This window comes from Pimephales promelas, chromosome 5 (genome assembly GCF_988280905.1).
Source record: "Pimephales promelas chromosome 5, fPimPro1.hap1.1, whole genome shotgun sequence".
Taxonomy (NCBI): Eukaryota; Metazoa; Chordata; class Actinopteri; order Cypriniformes; family Leuciscidae; genus Pimephales; species Pimephales promelas.
Genome location: NC_142773.1, coordinates 7075544 through 7094184, shown reverse-complemented (window position 1 = coordinate 7094184; position 18641 = coordinate 7075544). Strand labels below are relative to the sequence as shown.

At 37.9% G+C, this 18641-nt stretch overlaps 1 protein-coding gene and 1 long non-coding RNA gene across 2 annotated transcripts in view; one reads left to right on the top strand and one right to left on the bottom strand.

Annotated features, from left to right (window-relative positions):
- The first annotated feature begins 1993 nt into the window (after nucleotides 1–1993).
- Nucleotides 1994–12964, top strand: LOC120467739 (uncharacterized). Its single transcript, XM_089130871.1, has 5 exons — nucleotides 1994–2293; nucleotides 3093–3168; nucleotides 5908–6025; nucleotides 11671–11793; nucleotides 12000–12964. The coding sequence occupies exons 1-5, from the start codon at nucleotides 2136–2138 to the stop codon at nucleotides 12818–12820; spliced, it is 1296 nt and encodes a 431-aa protein (XP_088986997.1). The 5' UTR covers nucleotides 1994–2135; the 3' UTR covers nucleotides 12821–12964.
- LOC148981335 (uncharacterized) overlaps nucleotides 4454–18641 on the bottom strand; it is a 29459-nt gene continuing 15271 nt past the window's right edge. Inside the window, exon 2 of the long non-coding RNA XR_016168458.1 lies at nucleotides 4454–4611. This is a non-coding gene — a long non-coding RNA (uncharacterized LOC148981335). The remainder of the gene's footprint in view (nucleotides 4612–18641) is intronic.

The following is an 18641-nucleotide window of genomic DNA, read 5'->3' as shown; positions in this document are numbered from 1 at the left end:
TCTTATCAAAAAATATGCATTAACTTTAGGATTTAATCAGGCTTTCATATTTTTTTCCAACTGTCTGGTAAATTCTACACGAAAATATTAAAGGAGCTGCCTATGCAAGATTGTGGCCAAAACTGGTACTGCAATCACTGTCAAATTAGGGTGTATCCCCGCATTTCCTATGACTCGAGGTTCCCAGATATGCAGGAATGTATATATATATATATATATATATATATATATATATATATATTTTACTATCGCTCTGGCTATCGCACAGCACACCCACTGTTCACGTGTACCACATCTGAGCCAGATCTGGGCCGACACCACTGTCTGGGTCTTGATCTGTAAATTGTCTATTATTTTGTAAAGTTCCTCATTTTGACTTTGTTCCCCATGTTCCATGCTGAAGGCTTTGCTTCATTTTAAATTTTGGCTAAGCTGAAAGAAAAAATAAATAGGCTAAAAAAGGAGGAAAGAAACTGTTAAAACATTTTGTTACTTTAAATCTTCAGATCTCTTTTTTTAATAACAATACTTGTACCATCTAACTTGAAAATGAATTCAAGATGTATATTAAAAAAAAAAAAAAAAAAAAACATCTTTAAGACAGAGTCCAGAGGGTAAATATTAGGCTACAAACAGACATTTGAAGTTTGAATCTCGAAATGATCTGTTGGTGAAAGTGAACAGCTGTGTCCCCTATAAGGTGTGATTTATAAATCAATACTTAATTATTCCAAATCAAACATGTTTGGAAACTAAATAAATAAATGAATACGTATCATATCAACCAAAATATAAAGATATTATCGTGGTTGTTTTATATCTGGGAGTTTAACATGGTTTTTGCCATCAGAATCAAGCATTAAGGATTTGTTGTGGAGCAATGAGATCATCACCAGTGTCATCACTGAATGTTGAGATGGGCGTAATGCCACTGGGAATGAGAAGGATTAAGTTAAGAATGAGATATTGGGCAAACATAAAGGGTCAATCAGAAAATAATAATATTGCCAACTGTGTGTTTTTGCCAGCAATTCCTCCTTGGTTTCTTCCAATGCCTTCTGTAGATACAGTTACACAAAGACAAACATAATGAGAAGATTATTTTGGATAGCGTAAAGGTACAAGAATACATCGATCATATATATTATAGTGCCATCCAGATATATACTGATGGCTCAAAGGATCCACATTCTGGAAAAACGTCTGCAGCAGTATTTATACCACAATTTAGAGTTAACATTTTAAAAAGAACATCAGATTACATTTCGGTATTTACATCAGAATTAATAGCAATTATATTAGCATTACAGTGGGTTGAAGAAATTCAGCCAAGCAGATCAGTTATATGCACAGACTCTTTATCGGTAATTGAAAGTATAGCAAGTGGTATTTCTACAGCTAGACAGGACTTAATTTATGAAATATTACAAAGTCTTTTTAGAATCAAACAATTGAGAATCGTTATTAATTTTCTTTGGATACCAGCTCTATGGGTGTGGCAGGAAATGAAGAGGTAGATAGTTTAGCAAAGCAGGCCATAAAATTCCAAGAAGTTGATATTAAAATTGCATTAAGTAAGACTGAGATAAAAAGTATAATAGCAAAGGAAATTAGGAAGAAATGGCAGAAGGAATGGGATAGTGGAAATATGGGTCGGCATCTATACAAAATTCAAGGAACAGTTGGTTCAGTAAGAAAAAATTTTGGTAATAGAAGGAGGGATGTTATAATTTCAAGAATGCGTATTGGCCATTGTTTATTAAATCAAAGTATGGCCAGGATTGGGAAACACCAGACTGGATATTGTGACAAATGCAGTTCAGGAAATATGGAAACAGTAGAACATGTATTGTTAAAGTGTGTGGCGTATACGAGAGAAAGATTTAAATTATTACAAGAATTAAGAGAAATAGAAATTGAAGATTTGTCTATCAAAGCATTATTAGGGAATGGCCCAAAGCAATTTAAAATATATGAATTATTATTTCATTTTTTAAAGGATACTCATTTAATTAACAGGATTTAGGTCAGTACTACCATAACGTTATCCACACTCCAATCCAGTAGGTGGCGGGAATGCACCATTAAAGTTTGGTTTGCCAACTGCCATTAAACCGGAAAGAAGAAGAAGTAGAATGGTTTTCGCCAGTAGAGGCGCTACTGGCAACCAAAGCAATAACATACATCCATCCGAGTCTAGGAGAAGAAGAGAAGTGAGCGAGGGAAGGGAACATAGAGATGAGAAGTGGAACACAGCCATTCATTCTGCTCTAAATCTGCTGTTTTTCAGACTGTGAGTATATTCATTTGATCATTTATCAGGAGAAGTCTCTCAAATGATTCGGTTCATTTGAGTGAGTACAACCAGTCAGATCTTGAATCTGAAGTTGAAGCACTTTCATTATGTTCGAAAAGAAGTGAAATAAATGAACCATGGGTTTACTACAAATAAAACAAAAACATGGTTACTATTGTTAAAGCAATTACCGTAGTTTAACCGTTGTATTTGCAGTTAAAACTGGTAAAATAAATAAATGGGCAATAAATAAAATGGCAATCAATCTGTCAAAAGCCAATGGTTACTACACTTTATACAAATCATGGTTAATGTTCGGCAACGTTGTAAATATAACAATAAGCGCATCATTAACTGACAAAGTGTAAAGATTTTCAATTGTTTTTTTGTAATTAATAAATGAAACCTGGTGTAAACACAAGTTGTAGCTCAACATTTTACGTTATTTTTGTGCTGCTAAAAATGTAGCCTATGCTAATTTTTTTAGTTGCAAAAGTTTGCCTTCAACTCCTTTTTATCCAATTATTGGTTCAAAATAGCAGCGTAATCCTTACAGTTAAAACCTCAACTTATAAAGTTGTTTCTAAATAGCTATTAGAGCACAACACTTAAAGGGATAGTTCACTTTAATTCAACGATATAAATACTGTTCGTTTTCTCACACAAACCGCTCATTTCGTGTCTTAGGCATCAATGTGTACTTACATTTACGAGTCATTAAATCATGTTTAATTTGGACTTCTCTGTGCATGCTCTTTGACACGGACCCCCTAAACCTGCATTATATGACTGATAGACAACAACGGATTGACCGAAAAATGTCAAAATTGAAAATACTGTGGAAACAAAGACACATCTTGGATGCCCTTAAGGTAAGCTAAAACGTATCAAAAATTATTTCAAAGTGAACTATCCCTTTAAAGCTGGATGATCTCGAGTGATTGTAAGTGTTATCATCTGGCAGTCATTTTATGAAAAAAGGTTGAACAAATTACACCAGAAGCAAACTCAACTGATTTTGTATCCTCAATATGTCCTGAATAAGAAAAAAAAGCCCAGAAGAATCACATTTGGGGAAAGTTTAGAAAAAGGCCCAAATATATCCCATTCATTCGCATATTCATTCTTTTTTTCACGTGAAAAGGGTAAAAATTTTAACCTTTAGATATCATCATGAAAATCACTGAGTTGATTACTTGCATAAAGACAAACAAAAATGTATTACAAGTTTTTTTTTATTGTTTGTTAACATGGACAAACGGTGCATAATTTTAGCTAATTTGCATAATTACCCAAACAGATCTAAACATTGGGTATAGCAGGTGAAAATGTTTTTTTTTTTTTTTTAATTTTGTTGACATATAACAGTAAAATACTTAATATTAAGGTCTGAATGGAATCCATTTAGGCTGCCCATGAACATTAAGCATACAGGAAGAAGTACTTTAGAAACCAGCCTTTATTCATTAATATTGCAGAGATAGGGTTTGAGCATTGTGTACCAGTGTTGTAGTACTCGAGACTCTGACTCGTCTCGGACTCGGTCTCGAGACCATACTTTAATGGTCTTGGTCTTGTCAAGGACTCGTGTCCATTTGGACTCGGAATTGACTCGTACTCGAACATTTTTTTTTTTAGGACTCGGACTTATTCCCGAGTCCACTCGAGTTCAATTCAAAATATTTTTCATGATTATTAATGTATGTTAATAAAATATTTTTTTAAATTGATTGACACCCCCAGTGATTGGTAATTTTCTAGTGCGCAACTGCGCATGACAAATTGTAATAAAATTACTTTTAACACCACCTACTATGTGGCCTTTTTAACCTAAACTGATCATATTTTTTAAACTCTAAGTAAATTCAGTAAAAAAAAAAAGGATTTCTCTAAGTAAATGAAAGTAAATTAGGTAATCAACCCTCACTGGTCTCAGTCTCGACTCGGACTCGACTCTCTATGGACTCGGTCTTGACTCGGACTCGACTCTCTCTGGTCTCGTTGTCGACTCGGACTCGTGTGAGGTGGTCTCGACTACAACACTGTTGTGTACGTAATAGCCTCTATGCACGATCGCTTCCGGGTTTGTCTCAGCACGCCCAGTTACATCCGGTGCTGTGTCAGTCTATGGTCAGAAGCCGGTTTTGCGTTAGGTGGCAGACTGATCTCATGAAGTAGCGTGTGTATGACACGCCAATTCGTATTTCCATTTTTGCCGTGCTATCAAGACGCATAATCGCCTTTCAGCGTGTTTATGAACGCCGTTGACTTAACGTTATATAAATATATGACTTACCTCAACCCCGTCCCTAAACCTAACCGTCACTGGGGTTAATGGCATTTATGACTGGAGATTTGACTGCGTGTACAGACACGCGGAATGACGCGGACGTTAATGGCGTAGACATATACGCATACACGCGGATAGCTCAAAATGCGTAGAGATAACACGCCACCTGGCGCGAAAGTGGCGTATATGATTACGCAAAAGTCATGATGTCATGTTGTAGGTGGAGATAGTGTCAAATTATACTTGCTGTTTATAAAAACGTCCTGCGGTTAACCTGAATGATGTTAACAACACTGTGAGGCAGTTAGCTGTCACACAAGAGTAAAAAAGAGAAGTTATTTAAATTATATATTTCGAGCTACAACAACAACTTTGAGGGTTAGTATTCTCTCATATACGAAAGTCAACTAGCGAATCAGCGTTTCTAAAATCGTTGTCTCCGTTTCTGAGAAAACGGATTTTATTAAAGTTTTGCCTCTATACACTTGGCCTGCAGAATGCGCTTCCGGAAGTAAAGACGCTGACTGAGATTCTTTTGGACACATGTCAAGCAGGGTTCGTGCATAGAGGCTATTAGAGTTTTTGATCCAGACACTTTTTATTTCTCCTACCTTTTGTCTTCTACATTGTCCTTACCCATGTCTCCTGTTCTTCTCTCAGACTCATCCCATCCCAGGCCCCAAACCTCATCTCTGCAATAATAATTAATTAAAGGCTGGTTTCTAAAGTACTTCTTCCTGCATTAATGTTCATGGGTAGCCTAAATGGGTTCCATTCAGACCTTAACATTAAGTCTTTTACTGTTATATGTCAACAAGATTCTACAAGACATTTTCACCTGCTATACCCAATGTTTAGATCTGTTTGGGTATTTATGCAAATTAGCACATATGTAATTAGATTATGCACCATTTGTCCATGTTAACAAACAATTTAAAAAACTTGAAAAACATTTTTTGTTTGTCTTGATGCAAGTAATCAACTCAGTGATTTTCATGATGATATCTAAAGGTTAAAATTTTTACCCTTTTCACATGAGAAAAAGAATGCATGGGCGAATGAATGGGATATATTTGGGTCTTTTTCTAAATTTTTCCCTAATGGGATTCTTCGGGGCTTTTTTTCTCTTACTCAGGACATATTGAGGATACAAAATCAGTTGAGTTTGCTTCTGTTGCAATTTGTTCAAGGTTGACCCCCATTTTGGCTTAAAATCACTGGACTATAAATGAGCAACAACGACCACAATTCACTCCTTCAGTCAGTGAAGCTCCCATTCACGAGAGTTTAAATGCTGGGAAATATTCCCAACTTCCCACAGGAGAAGAAGAAACAAGCCGGAGGAATTACTCCAGGAGAAACTACAGACATAATTGTAAAGATTGAGATTAAGGAAGAACCCTGCAGAATAAAAGATGAAGATACAGAGGAACAAATAGGTTGGTGTTTTCCTTCATTCTTGTTAATGACTGATGAGGAACATTAAAGGGGTGGGATAATGCCCTTTTCACAAGGTGTAAAATAAATCTCTTTTTTGAGTGTGTATGTGAAGTTTTAGTTCAAAATACCCCACAGATATTTTTATATAGCATGTTAAAGTTATAATTTTTTGAGGTTTAGCAAAATACGCACTATTTTGTCTGGCACTTTAAAGAGTAACTAAACACTAAACCAACTTTTTTTAGTTAATGATCTGTAAGAATGGAGCTTCATAAATGCTGTTGAATTTTCCTATTGGATGTTTGCGGTGGTACGTGACACAGCGGTTGTTGGTGACGTAGGCAAGTTCCATACAAGAGATGCGTCTCAGGTGCACACCCCCCTCGGCTCTGCCCACTTTTCCAGCATTTTTCAAATATTGCCAGTGGGTGGAGTCAGGCTCTGACCAGGGGTTTAGTTACCCTTTAAATACAAATGAGCTGCAGCTCCCGAAACAGTGGGCGGAGGTTCAAGAGTGTGTGTTAGCAGCATAGACATTCTAACTCTCCCAATGTGAAGGCTGCATCCTCCAAAGGCCGTATTTGAAGGACGCTTGGCCGTATTTGAAGGCCGATTGCGTCACTGTGACTCAACGAAGACTGTCCCAATTCAGTTTTGCATCCTCCGAAGGCCGTATTCGAAGGCTGGTTGCGTCATTGCAGCTTGACGAAGGCTTCCCTGATTCAAAAGCGACGCCAAATGCACCCTTCGTTTCCCCGTGAAAGAAAGGATACATGAATGGATCCTAAGCATAGACTAAGCGGCCTATCCGACCCCATAAGACGTCATTGCGCGGGTGACGACAGCATTTTTATTTTTAAAAAAGGTCGGCCAAGAGTTCGGTGGTGGACGGCCAATTCACATTTAAATGTAAAAGTATTAAGTTTTCATTTAATCAATTAGCCAGGGAAACCAGCGTTAAAGCCATAAGTTTTTTTTCTTCTTCTTCATCTTAACTCCTTAATTCGTCACCATTGCCTGCTACATTAGTGGAAAGCCGAAAATGACATTATAGCCTACATTGTACATTATTTCTTTATTATTCATTATTTCATTGTTTTATGCAAGTTTAAATGTGTACATAAAAGAGAATTCTGGATATTTGTTTATTTTTTGTAAGGTTCTCTGAGTGTTTGCAATGTTGATACATTTAAACTATATTCTTTTGTGTGGTTTAATGTAAAATGCGTAGTGTTGCTGTCCTGTGAGGGAAAAAGTAGGCTCCTTCACATTTGTACATGAATAATAACACAGTATGAAGTTCCTTACATTCTCCCACTGGTTATTCTGAAAATTAAAGTAACATAATGTTGGTCCATTGTAGGGCTGCACAATATTGAAAAAAAATTACATTGCGGTATTTTTCCCCCAACGATATATATTGCGATATTGCGAGCCAACAATCCAGGCTAAAGTCAATAATTACCATTCCAATGATATTAATAAATTCACTAATAAGCAAGCTGACTAAAAGGTCACTTATGTTTTATTCAAAAAATTAGAACGCATAAACGGAGAAACAGAACAGGTTTTTAAATAAAAAAGCCTCTGATTGGTTTACAAAAATATAACTGAAAATAAATGTTGTTTTTTAAATATAAAACAACTTCTAAGCAATTTGTGCCAAAAGTGCCAAAGAAAAAACAGTGTTGGTCATCATAATGGCTAAATATATGAAAAACAAAATAAAGTAAAACTTTTATTTACTTCTAAACTGAGTATTGTTTAGCTAGATGCATGCTTATGTATTCTTTATGCTTTGCTTACTCCAGGTGTTTTAGCTAAGAACACAAGTCTATCAACCTTTGTAGGCTTGAGACAGGTTCATTGGCAAGTGATGATGTTGCCACTAGTACTGAAAAGTCTCTCTGACAGCGAGCTTGTCGAATGAATACACGGGTATTTGCGGGCAAGTCTGGCGAGTCGAGGAAAGCTAAGTTTGTGTACTTTCCACCATGCAAGTGGATCCTCCTCTTTGTCTATTGGAGGTGTTAGCATGTACTGTAAGTGTTTAACTCTGCGTCCACATACACTGTAGAAAATTTGGAATAGGATTTACTTGGAAAAAACCTTGCTAAACTATCTCACTCAGAAAATGCTAGTAAATTTACATAGATTTGCCAAGTAAAAACCTAAACATTTAGTAGCTTTAATTAAAAATTAAAAACCTAAATATCAGTAGCTTTAATTTTAAAATCTTTAAGTTAAATTTACTTGGAATATGGAATTAAGTAAACTTTACAAAAAAATAAGTAATTTTAACTCTGCTAGTAAAAGGTTGATAAATATTGATTTCCTTTGCCTTTGTATTACATTTCACTAAAACAATAATCTTGAATTTTATTAGTCATTTATAGTATGTGCTTTACTTAGATCATCTAAGTAATTTATATACATCATGTCAGATGTTAAGCATCATGTGAATGCAAACACCTCAATACTTGGTAGACAATACACAATGGCGGTAACATTTGATGGGTCGTTTTTGTGTTTGAACGTGTCATTTTGTGCAAAAAATTTACTCGAAATGCCACAAAATGGCAATTTACTAATACTGACAACAAAAATCAATGATAAAACAGTGTAAATACAGCTGGAAACCAGTAAAAAAAGGAGCCTCATTAATTATTCAAGGTCCAGTGCATGATGGGTACCCCAGTATCAGAAAAGTTGAGTAATTTTTACTTAATTTTATTGAGTTGATATTTACACTTTCATTTCTACTTGCTTGAATTAAGTACTGATATAGAATTTACTTCGTTTTTTAAATTCTTGCCTAAACTAACTTTTTCAAGTAAATTACATTGGGTTTTTTCAGTAGTATTTACTTCACCAAAAAAAAAACATTTTTTACAGTCACAGCATCATTTTTATTTATTTATTTATTTTTTTTTCCACAGCATCATTTATGGTAAGAGAGGAATCACCGTTTGCAACAGTTTCACTCTGTTTAAAGAAGCTTCCCAATAGGGGTGTAAGAAAAAATCGATACACTTGAGTATCGAGATATTTTATTTTGCAATACTGTATCGATTTTCAGAAACGCAATATCGATTTTTTTGTGACTATGCATAGACGCAACACTAGCCTAACGTTTTGCTAGAAACAACATAGCTATGGCTGAACCCCGTGTCAAGACCGGTGTTGTGCCTAATTCCTACCCCCCGGCTGAAGACCCCCTTTCGCGTGCACGCGGACAGTACCGTCGTGTTTCCGGTAGATGGCAGTTAAAACACGCAACGTTAAACGCTTCACTGATCCCCACTACAAATGTTCAAATTGAAGAAAATCTGTTATTTTCCTGTAGATGGCAGTATAAACTCAGAAACGTAATGAATTGCTTTTCAACCCTAATAGTAAAGGAAACGAGTAGTATGAAGCTGCAGACTCGGAGACCTGCATCTACAGTCCCCCACCCAGAGTCCCGCATTCTCAGACCCCTTTTCGAGACAGCGCCTCCTATCAAATTGTATCGGATAAACGTGAAGAACATGTAAAGAACTTAAGCCGAAACGTGAGTAGGTTATTTTCAATTTTATTTAGCGAATCGTAGTAGGCTAATCGTTTGATTTCTTTTTTTAATTAAACTAATTTAGCTCATCGTAACACATGAATAGTCCATTTAATATTTTGATAGTTTGTAATAAGATTTGAGCCGTTAATGTATGTTTTTTCGCCCTCTTCCCCCCCGAAAATATTTTGATAGCTAACGTTAGCCTTTAACCTTGGACTTTTTGTAAATATGTCATTAATGCTGCAGTTATTTTCACTGCCCATTTTGTGCGCCCAAATATTTCAAACCCACAAAGTTGTCCAAAGTTCAAAAACATCTCAAGGGACACCTCAACAGAGCAGTGCAACATGGAGGTAACATTTGCAAACATCTTTTTTCTTTCTTTTTGAAACATCATAAGACAGGTGCCATCGGGCCTTTACTGTTGTAGGCTATTCAAGGGTACACCATGCATCGATGGAGTCGCCCCTGCCGAACCCAGCAACATATCATTTTATGATTATGCAAAGCGACTTATAAATTAGTTTTTTAATGCAATTGAAGATGAAAATTAAAGTCACAAACACATTTTTTCTTCCTTTTTTCTTTACAGCAAGATGTTTAGGTGCTCATTAAATAAAGTACATAATTGTTTATTATTGGTGTTTTGTTTATTCTGATTTGTTTTGCTTCACATTCAAAATATCAAAAAACTGATTTTGTAATGTTAGCATGGTAATGTTAATTAGACCATTATAGGTTGAACTGAAAGAAAAATTTGAATTTGAATTAAAAAAAAATATAAAAAACATTATAGCAATATACATATCCCATACTATTTTTCATAAGATAGTTCAATTTGTAATTGTATGCTTTCCATCAGTAACAATTAGTTTTTTTGGCACATGCATTAAGCAGGGAACGCAAATATTTATTGGATAATTTATTTGGAGACCGTAATATTGCATCCTATTGTTTTTAATTGCATTTGGATAAGTGTGTGCTGTACTGTGTGTGCGGGTAATATACGATCTTTCGAACAGCAGGAGGCGCTGTGTTCGAAAAACGAGGGGTCTGAGAATGCGGGACTCTCGGTGGGGGGCTGTAGATGCAGGCTCCGAGTCTGCAGCTTCATAATATTGAAGGAAACTGGCACGTCCGTTTATTTGGCCAGTCAGTTATTTAAGGAGTTTTGGTTTTTTTGTCACTGTTGCCTTGGCTTTTGGCCTGCTTAGTTGGGGACATTTAAATAATCAACAATATTATTGATCTGCCCTACTAAATGTTCTTCTAAAAACAAAAATCGTTGTATTATTTTCATGCTATCACTGTGAAGCTGCTTTGATACAATCTACAAATAAAACATACAATGATACAATAATAAAGGTGACTGGACTTGACAAGTATTTTGACATTGTTGCTTTACTGTTCAGTTCATCTTGTCTACAGTAACACTGAGTGCTTACTGCGCATGTACAACACAACAGAGGATCAATAAAGAACAACACATACAACACTTACAATGCAATTCCGCAACCATTTTAACGAGTTCCTGTAGTCAAACATTCAAACTTCAATACTAATTTTAGAATAAATTTCTGTATAAAAGTTAATTTAATCTTTCGCTTATTTACAAGTTATGGAAGTGATCTTTGCTCACTCAGACATCTTTAGGCAATGATTTTTCTTATGTTTCTGTAGACTAGATGATTGGATAAAACTATTTTTATAATTTTTATTCTTCTATTATTCTTATTGAATCGGATTGTGGGTTTGATTACATGGCTACTCAAGGAAATGTGTTAATTATTAATGTCACTCATTTAGCACAAGTTTGTTTTTTCTTTATAACATGAATTCTACACTCAATGCAAGATGCAATGAACGACAATAGTTGTGTATCACCACTTGATATGAAGCCAAAAGTGTAAATTCAGTAATCATGGAATTGTTTCTAAATGACGATTTGCACCTGGATAATCTCAAGTGATAAGTGTGATGATCATCTGCTAAATGAGCAACAACGACCACAATTCACTCCTTCAGTCAGTGAAGCTCCCACAGCCATTCATGAGAGTTTAAATGCTGGGGAATATTCCCATCTTCCCACAGGAGAAGAAGCAGCAGCAAGCAGGAGGAATTACTCCAGAAGAAACTACAGACATACTATTGTAAAGATGGAGATTAAGGAAGAACCCTGCAGAATAAAAGATGAAGACACAGAGGAACAAATAGGTTGGTTTTTTCCTTCATTCTCTTTAATGACTGAAGAGAAACATTAAGATGAAAACTCATATAAATGCTATCTAAATCTAGATACTATTTGACTCAAGAGTAAACTGAATTTGGGCTAAATTAAGATTTTGAATGTTTTTTTTTTTTTGTTTCTCAAGTATCCTTTTATTAAATTATGGGAATTTAACTTGTTTTGTTTTTTGTAGACCTGATGGAAGTGAATGAAGACAAACTGCATCAGTTTCAAAAAACGGATCGTTTCACAAATGAAGATGGAAATGCAGTCTTTTCAAAGACTGAAGAGAATTTCCCACAGAAACAAGCTGGAAAATCTGGAGTCAGAGGATCGTTAACCTGTTCTGAGTGTGGAAAGAGTTTCAAATATAAATCAACCTTGAACTCACACATGAAGATTCATACAGGAGAAAAGCCTTACACGTGTACTCAGTGTGGAAAGAGTTTCAGATATAAAGGAAACCTAAATGATCACATGAGAATTCATACTGGAGAAAACCCGTTCACATGCTCTCAATGTGGAAAGAGTTTCAGTAAGAATTGTTCTCTCAAAGATCATCTGCGCCGTCACTCTGGATTGAGATCATTAAGCTGTGACCAGTGTGATAAAACTTTTTTTTTTGAATCAGGCTTAAGAAGACACCTTAAATGTCATAGTGGTGTGAAGCCTCACTTTTGTTCTCTATGTGGAAAGAGTTTTTCACAACTGCACAATTTAAAAGAGCATGAGCGTATTCATACTGGTGTGAGACCTTATGTGTGCTCTGACTGTGGAAAGACCTTCACTTCAGCCAGCAACTTAAAATCACATCAGAGACTTCATACTGGAGAGAAACCGTACAAGTGTTCACACTGTGAGAAGAGTTTCTCTCAGTCAAGACACCTGAAAGATCATGAGAGAGTTCATACCGGAGAGAAACCGCACAAGTGCTCTTCGTGTGAGAAGAGTTACAGCCATTTATCTAGTCTACAGAAACATAAGAAAAATCATTGCCTGAAGATGTCTAAGTGAGCAAAGGTCATAACTTGTAAATAGGCAAAAGATGGAATTACATACAGTAATTTAATCTAAAATTAGTTTTGAAGTTTGATTGTTTGACAAGGGGGAACCGATTAAAATGGTTGTGAACTGCATTGAAAGTGTGTCACGTTTTGTTCTTCCTACACCCGTATTGATTTCTCTGTTGTGTTGCATATGCGCAGTAAACACTGAGTGTTACTGTATACAAGATGAACTGAACAGTACAGCAACAATGTGAAAATACTTGTGTCATGTCAGTGTCATCGCTCAAGCAGTGCATGATCATCTCATACAGATAAAACAAGAATAATAGTTCAGAAAACTAGTGTCACCATATACGTGTGATGCATTAAGAACATATTGAAGACTTTATTTGATTGAAACACTCTCTGCACATTGTGAAAATTAAAAATAAATCACTAACACTAGTGATTTATTTAGGTAAAATGAATAGATTTATTTAAGTTTTCATTAAATCAAGGGGTTTAACTGTCAGGGAGCCATCCACGTCATCACTCCGGCCCACTGCACCCGATTGTTACACGAGATCACAGTCACCTGAATTCTAATCACCAGCACCTGCACATCATGATAACACTCACTACTTCAGTCTTTCTGCACCTCAGGCCCTGTTTACACGAGAACGCTCGCGGGTGAAAACGTAAAAATATTTGATCGGATGTACCTTTCGTTTACACGGCGACTGCATTTTGGGGGCTTAAAAACGCAAAAAAGTGAAACCACCCTCCAGAGTGGAAATCTTAAAAACGCTCCACCGCCGCGTTCCCGTGTAAAGGGTAAAAACGCAAAAGTCTGCTAGACAGTGAAGGTTGTACGAAGGCACGTGGACTTGATGTTGTGTGGCAGTGCTTCACGTTGCCACCAAGCCGTCTGGAGTGCATACTACATTGATTTTCACGCAGTTTTGCGTCACCGTATGCACACGGATTTACCACCCAAAACGCTTGTCTGAACGCAGAATAAAAAGAGATAACGCAACGCCACTTTTGTGTTTTCTCTTCAGAATCTTTTCCGTGTAAACATAGCCTCAGTGTCTGGTCTCGTCACTACGCCCTACGCCAGCCCTACCCCTTCGCCTTCCCCTTGACCCTTGAAACAGAGTGGCAATGCGTAGGGGTGAAAATATTCCCCTAAGAAATGGGACACCACTACGCCTCCGTTAAACGTCATTATAAGTCGTCGCTAGCGCCTACGTCACAGGAGATGCGCCGATGTTTATCACAACTTCCAAGATGCCGTCGACAGCTGCAGTTATCTATATCAGTCGCGTGGGTTACAGCTATTTTCTTGCATTTATCTTGTGAAGTTCGCAGGAAAAAACGGAGACGACGAAAATATGTTGCGGGACTATCGTTAGCAAACTACAGTAATTTTAGCGATTTTTTTTTTTTTTTTTTTTTTTTTTTTTTACAAACGTTTCTGTGAAGAAACTGACCGTAAATATGAACACAATATTGAATGTAACATAAAGCAAATCATTATTTGTCATTATAATACTTATTAAAGCCACAAATACTTAAATTTATGGGTCTCCTTTGTCGCTTGGGCAGCCAGCCTGGGTTAGCAGTGACACTTCTCATACCCCTTCGTTTGAAGTGTGCTCCCGAAAAATCTTCGTTTGAAGGGCTATCTGGCCCTTCACCCCTAGCCCTCCCCCTCCAACCAAAAGAGAATTGGGACAACCCTACCCCTTCACGTGGACGCGCAAAACGGAGGGGAAGGGGAAAGTGAAGGGGTAAGGGGTAGAATTGGGATTGGCCCTTAGACTCAACTTACCTGTTAACAAACTTGAATATACTTCCCTTTTGTCCTGTGGTTTCCTTCGATCATTGTCCTGAGTTTCCTGGTCATCCTCGTCCTGTGTTTCCTGTAGGGATAGGGAAATGAAGCCTCATGAATCAGTGAGGCTTTCCCCTGACTGAAGCTTTGCGAGTGTCAAAAAAAGCGCCATCTGGTGTTTATTTAAAATAAAGCAGCCAGAAGCCAGAGGAAGCAACCACAACACACTTCATATAGTTTCAATGTTTATTGAACAAATACAAGCCTTCCAGGTTTCTGTTTGATTTGTCCATTAAAGGGCACCTATTATGGAAAATTAACTTTTACATGGTGTTTGAACATAAATGTCACGGGTGACAAAATCGCTTGGCGATCGGAACCCTCCTCAGAGTCGCAAGTTCCCTAGGGGAACGGATTGTGTGCAACACACCACTGCAGTTCCGGGCGTGATGGAATCATGCCCGCACTGATTAGCGCTAATGCCCTGCAGGTGCGAGAGAGAGAGAGGAGCGGCACTCACACAGGTTTCCTGTTTGACGAGTCAAGATAAAAGGAGACAGACAGAAGGGAGAGGAGGGCTCAGACGGGGAAGACACAGATGGAGGAGGCTCAGATGGAGGACTCACTGACAAGGAAGGGACAGGGGAAAGGGAGAGACGCCCATTTAAGCTTGCTGGATCAGAGTGATTGTTTGTAGGAAGCCTGCTGGTCTGAGCTATCGACTGGATCTGTGCTGGGAAAGGAAAGAGCAAAGATAAGTGAACTGATTTTAACTTATGAACATTTAAACCGCTTGAAGAGGATACAGTGAGTGTGGATCTGACTGTTGGAGGAGCTATGTGTTTCAGAGTGTGTGGAGGAGGAATTGAAAGTGAAACCCCATGTAAAGTGAGCACAACAAACAGAGCGAGGCCTCTGATCAGCCCTACCGTGTGAGTGAATTGCAGTGCTTTTGCCTTATTAATACACATTGATTTTTGCCTGTGGAATTGAAGTGAACACGAGTGTGATGTGTCTTTGCTGAGAAGTAGCCTTATCCATGCTTACACGTTCGTGGAAGGTTATTATATCTGCCCCCGTCAGAAGCCCAGAGTGATACAGTGAACTGAAGAGAGAGTACTGTGTACTGTGAATGTCCTCACTTGTTCTATTCACTGTTTGAGCCCAGAAGCACACAGCATCGCTGGTAAAGTAATCGTCTAACCCACTGTCGCCCTACTGTGAACTGAGGAGAGAGTACTTTGTACTGTGAAGATCCCCACCTGTTCTACTTGCTGTTTGAGCCCAGAAGCACACAGCATCGCTGGTAAAGTAACATTATGACTCACTGTCTCCCTATTGTGAACTGAAGAGAGAGTACTGTGTACTGTGAATGTCCTCACCTGTTCTACTTACTGTTTGAGCCCAGAAGTATACAGCAATGCTGATAAAGTAATCGTTTAACCCACTGTCGCCCTACTGTGAACTGAAGAGAGAGAGAGTACCCTGTACTGTGAAGAATCCTTGCCTGCCATACTTATTGTATGAGTCCGGAAGTCTGCAGCACCGCTGGGGGGAAAAGTAAGCTTTTAATCCACTGCTTCATTACCGTGCACCAACGAGAGTACCCTGTACTGTGAAGAATCCTTACCTGCCATACTTACTGTATGAGTCCGGAAGTCTGCAGTACTGCTGGGGGAAAAGTAAGCTTTTAATCCACTGTTCACTACCGTGCACCAATGAGAGTACCCTGTACTGTGAAGAACCCTTACCTGCCATACTTGCTGTATGAGTCCGGAAGTCTGCAGCACCGCTGAGAGTATCTTAAACTGTGAGAAACCCTTGGTTTAATAAAGATTGTTACTCCTTTGAAACTTTTCTCTGTCTCCGGGTCCTCTGTTGTGTGCCTGTGGTGTCGGCTCCTCACGGTGGTGACTCAGTTAGAGGGGGGGTGGTTGGTCACCCGAGCGTTCCTCCCCTCGACCTGTGACATAAATGTGTGTTGGCAGTGTGAGAGCAAAACCACCCTAGAATGATAAAAATCCATCCAGTGTTTTTTTTTTTCAATCTCAATAAATCATATTCACTGTCCCAGAAAGAGCTGTTCTGAGATTCAGCTCTTTGTGACGTAGAAAGTGAGCAAGGGGTTTGATTGACAGTCTGGTTGTGGCCTAGACCCCGCCCTCGGTGATCTGTACACACCATCCTCCATTGTTACAACGACAGCCGGTAATGTCTCTTGGAAACATAAGTGTTCTGTCGTGGACTCGTGGGTTAATCCTGTTGTTGTAGCTTAAAAGTTAATCCTCAAGTGTGGATCGTCATCTACTGTTTGCGATCCACCGACACATCCAGTAACAGTAAGTGTATTTTATGATTTTTGAGCAAATAGTCATTTCAGTCTGTCAGCCAATTCAACAACATATTATGCGTCTAAAGTTGTTGTCATCATAGGATGTCTGTGTATATAATTTAAACATTGTTTGTATAGTGTGTAACCACACATTTATAAATATATATTTAAAGATATTGTATTAAAAACTTCATATATGTTGCTGTTCTTTAAGTTAGCCATCTTCTCACATTTGCCACAGAAGCACCTGTATGACAAGTAAACATGACGCCACAGGTCCCTCGCATAAATGTAATTTCGCTTGTACGTAGTGTTACGACCCCCGAGTTAGTCCAAACATTTTAAAGATGACATTATAGAGAAACCTACATAAACCATGAGTTGTACCAAAAAACACTCTACAACCAGATTTACTGTGCAAAAAGCCAAAACCTTTATTCAACAAATAAGGTCAGTGGCAAAAGTGAAGAGAATTTAATCTATACGAATATAGATTAACATAAATATAAAAATGGACATGTTATACAGAATTTCTGTAAGGTGGATAAAGTTAATAAGAAGAAAAGATAGACGTGGACGGTGCCAAAGAAAAGAAAAGAACAAAACCAAATGAAGTCTAGCTGTTAAATAACCTCTAATCCTAACTAAGAAAATAAAGAAGAAAATAATAATCTTCAGCGTCCAGGACGCCCTATCTAGTCTCCACTAACTAACAGAAGCAGAAATACAAGGTGTGGTGCTCGCCCCTACCCTAGTGTACTAGACAGAATCGAAAACCCCTGCGTGGTGCAGTGTATGTCACGTAACATGCTATCTGTCTATCTCTTCTCCATACTAGTAACCTACAGCGCTCTGCAGAGCAGGTCACATAAAATCAGAGAGTCAAACACAGGGAGCGTTCACTCATACAACTTAACATCACACCGAGTGAACGAGAACCATAACCTCAACAGGGTATACAAAGGAGCAGCGTGGTTTGAGTCTCAGCGAGCCGAGAGCTTCCGTGGAGACGTCTGGCGTGCACTCTTATTCCCCAGGTGGCCTGTTCCTATTGGCGATGGCGAAAAGAGGTGACGTCAGCGCCAACGATGATTGACAGGTCAATTGGCCAATCACGGGTACCTACAAAAGTGAAAGTAACCGAGAGAGAGAGAAAGCGGGAAAGAAAAAAACACAAGAACACACACGCGATACGGGAACGTAACAGTAGCAAACTTTATCACAGAATGTGTATGTAGTTTCAAAAAAATGTGCCAGCATTAGTGTTTGTGTGTGTGTTGCACATCCATACTTGCAAAAAGACGAGATTACAACTCTATAAGTACATAAATGTATCAAATAACCATACCGAGACGTACTGGTCCAGTCTCATGTGTTTATTCTGCCTGAGTCTCTTAGTATTATTTATATGTTCCTATTCAAACGTACACTGAATGACATTCAAAACAGCGGTTTCTCTCACTCTCTCAGTACCGACTGCCATAGGTATCAAGTTACGCCCTCATCCAAAGGCAGGGCGGGGATATGCAGCTCTTTTGCATTTAAGGTGGTATACACCCATAACAGCTCATTTTTAATCAGGTCCCAAAATGACATTTTCAAATGGTTATAATAAATTAACTGTGGGGTATTTTGAGCTGAAACTTCACAAATACATTCTGGGGACACCCGAGACCAATA

What these genes read in the sequence shown, in the direction of transcription:
- LOC120467739 (XM_089130871.1), top strand. Translation starts at nt 2,136, where the DNA reads ATGGTTTTCGCCAGTAGAGGCGCTACTGGCAACCAAAGCAATAACATA. An exon ending in AGATACAGAGGAACAAATAG is followed by an intron (nt 6,026 to 11,670) that starts GTTGGTGTTTTC and finishes ATCTTCCCACAG; the next exon opens with GAGAAGAAGCAGCAGCAAGC. An exon ending in AGACACAGAGGAACAAATAG is followed by an intron (nt 11,794 to 11,999) that starts GTTGGTTTTTTC and finishes TGTTTTTTGTAG; the next exon opens with ACCTGATGGAAGTGAATGAA.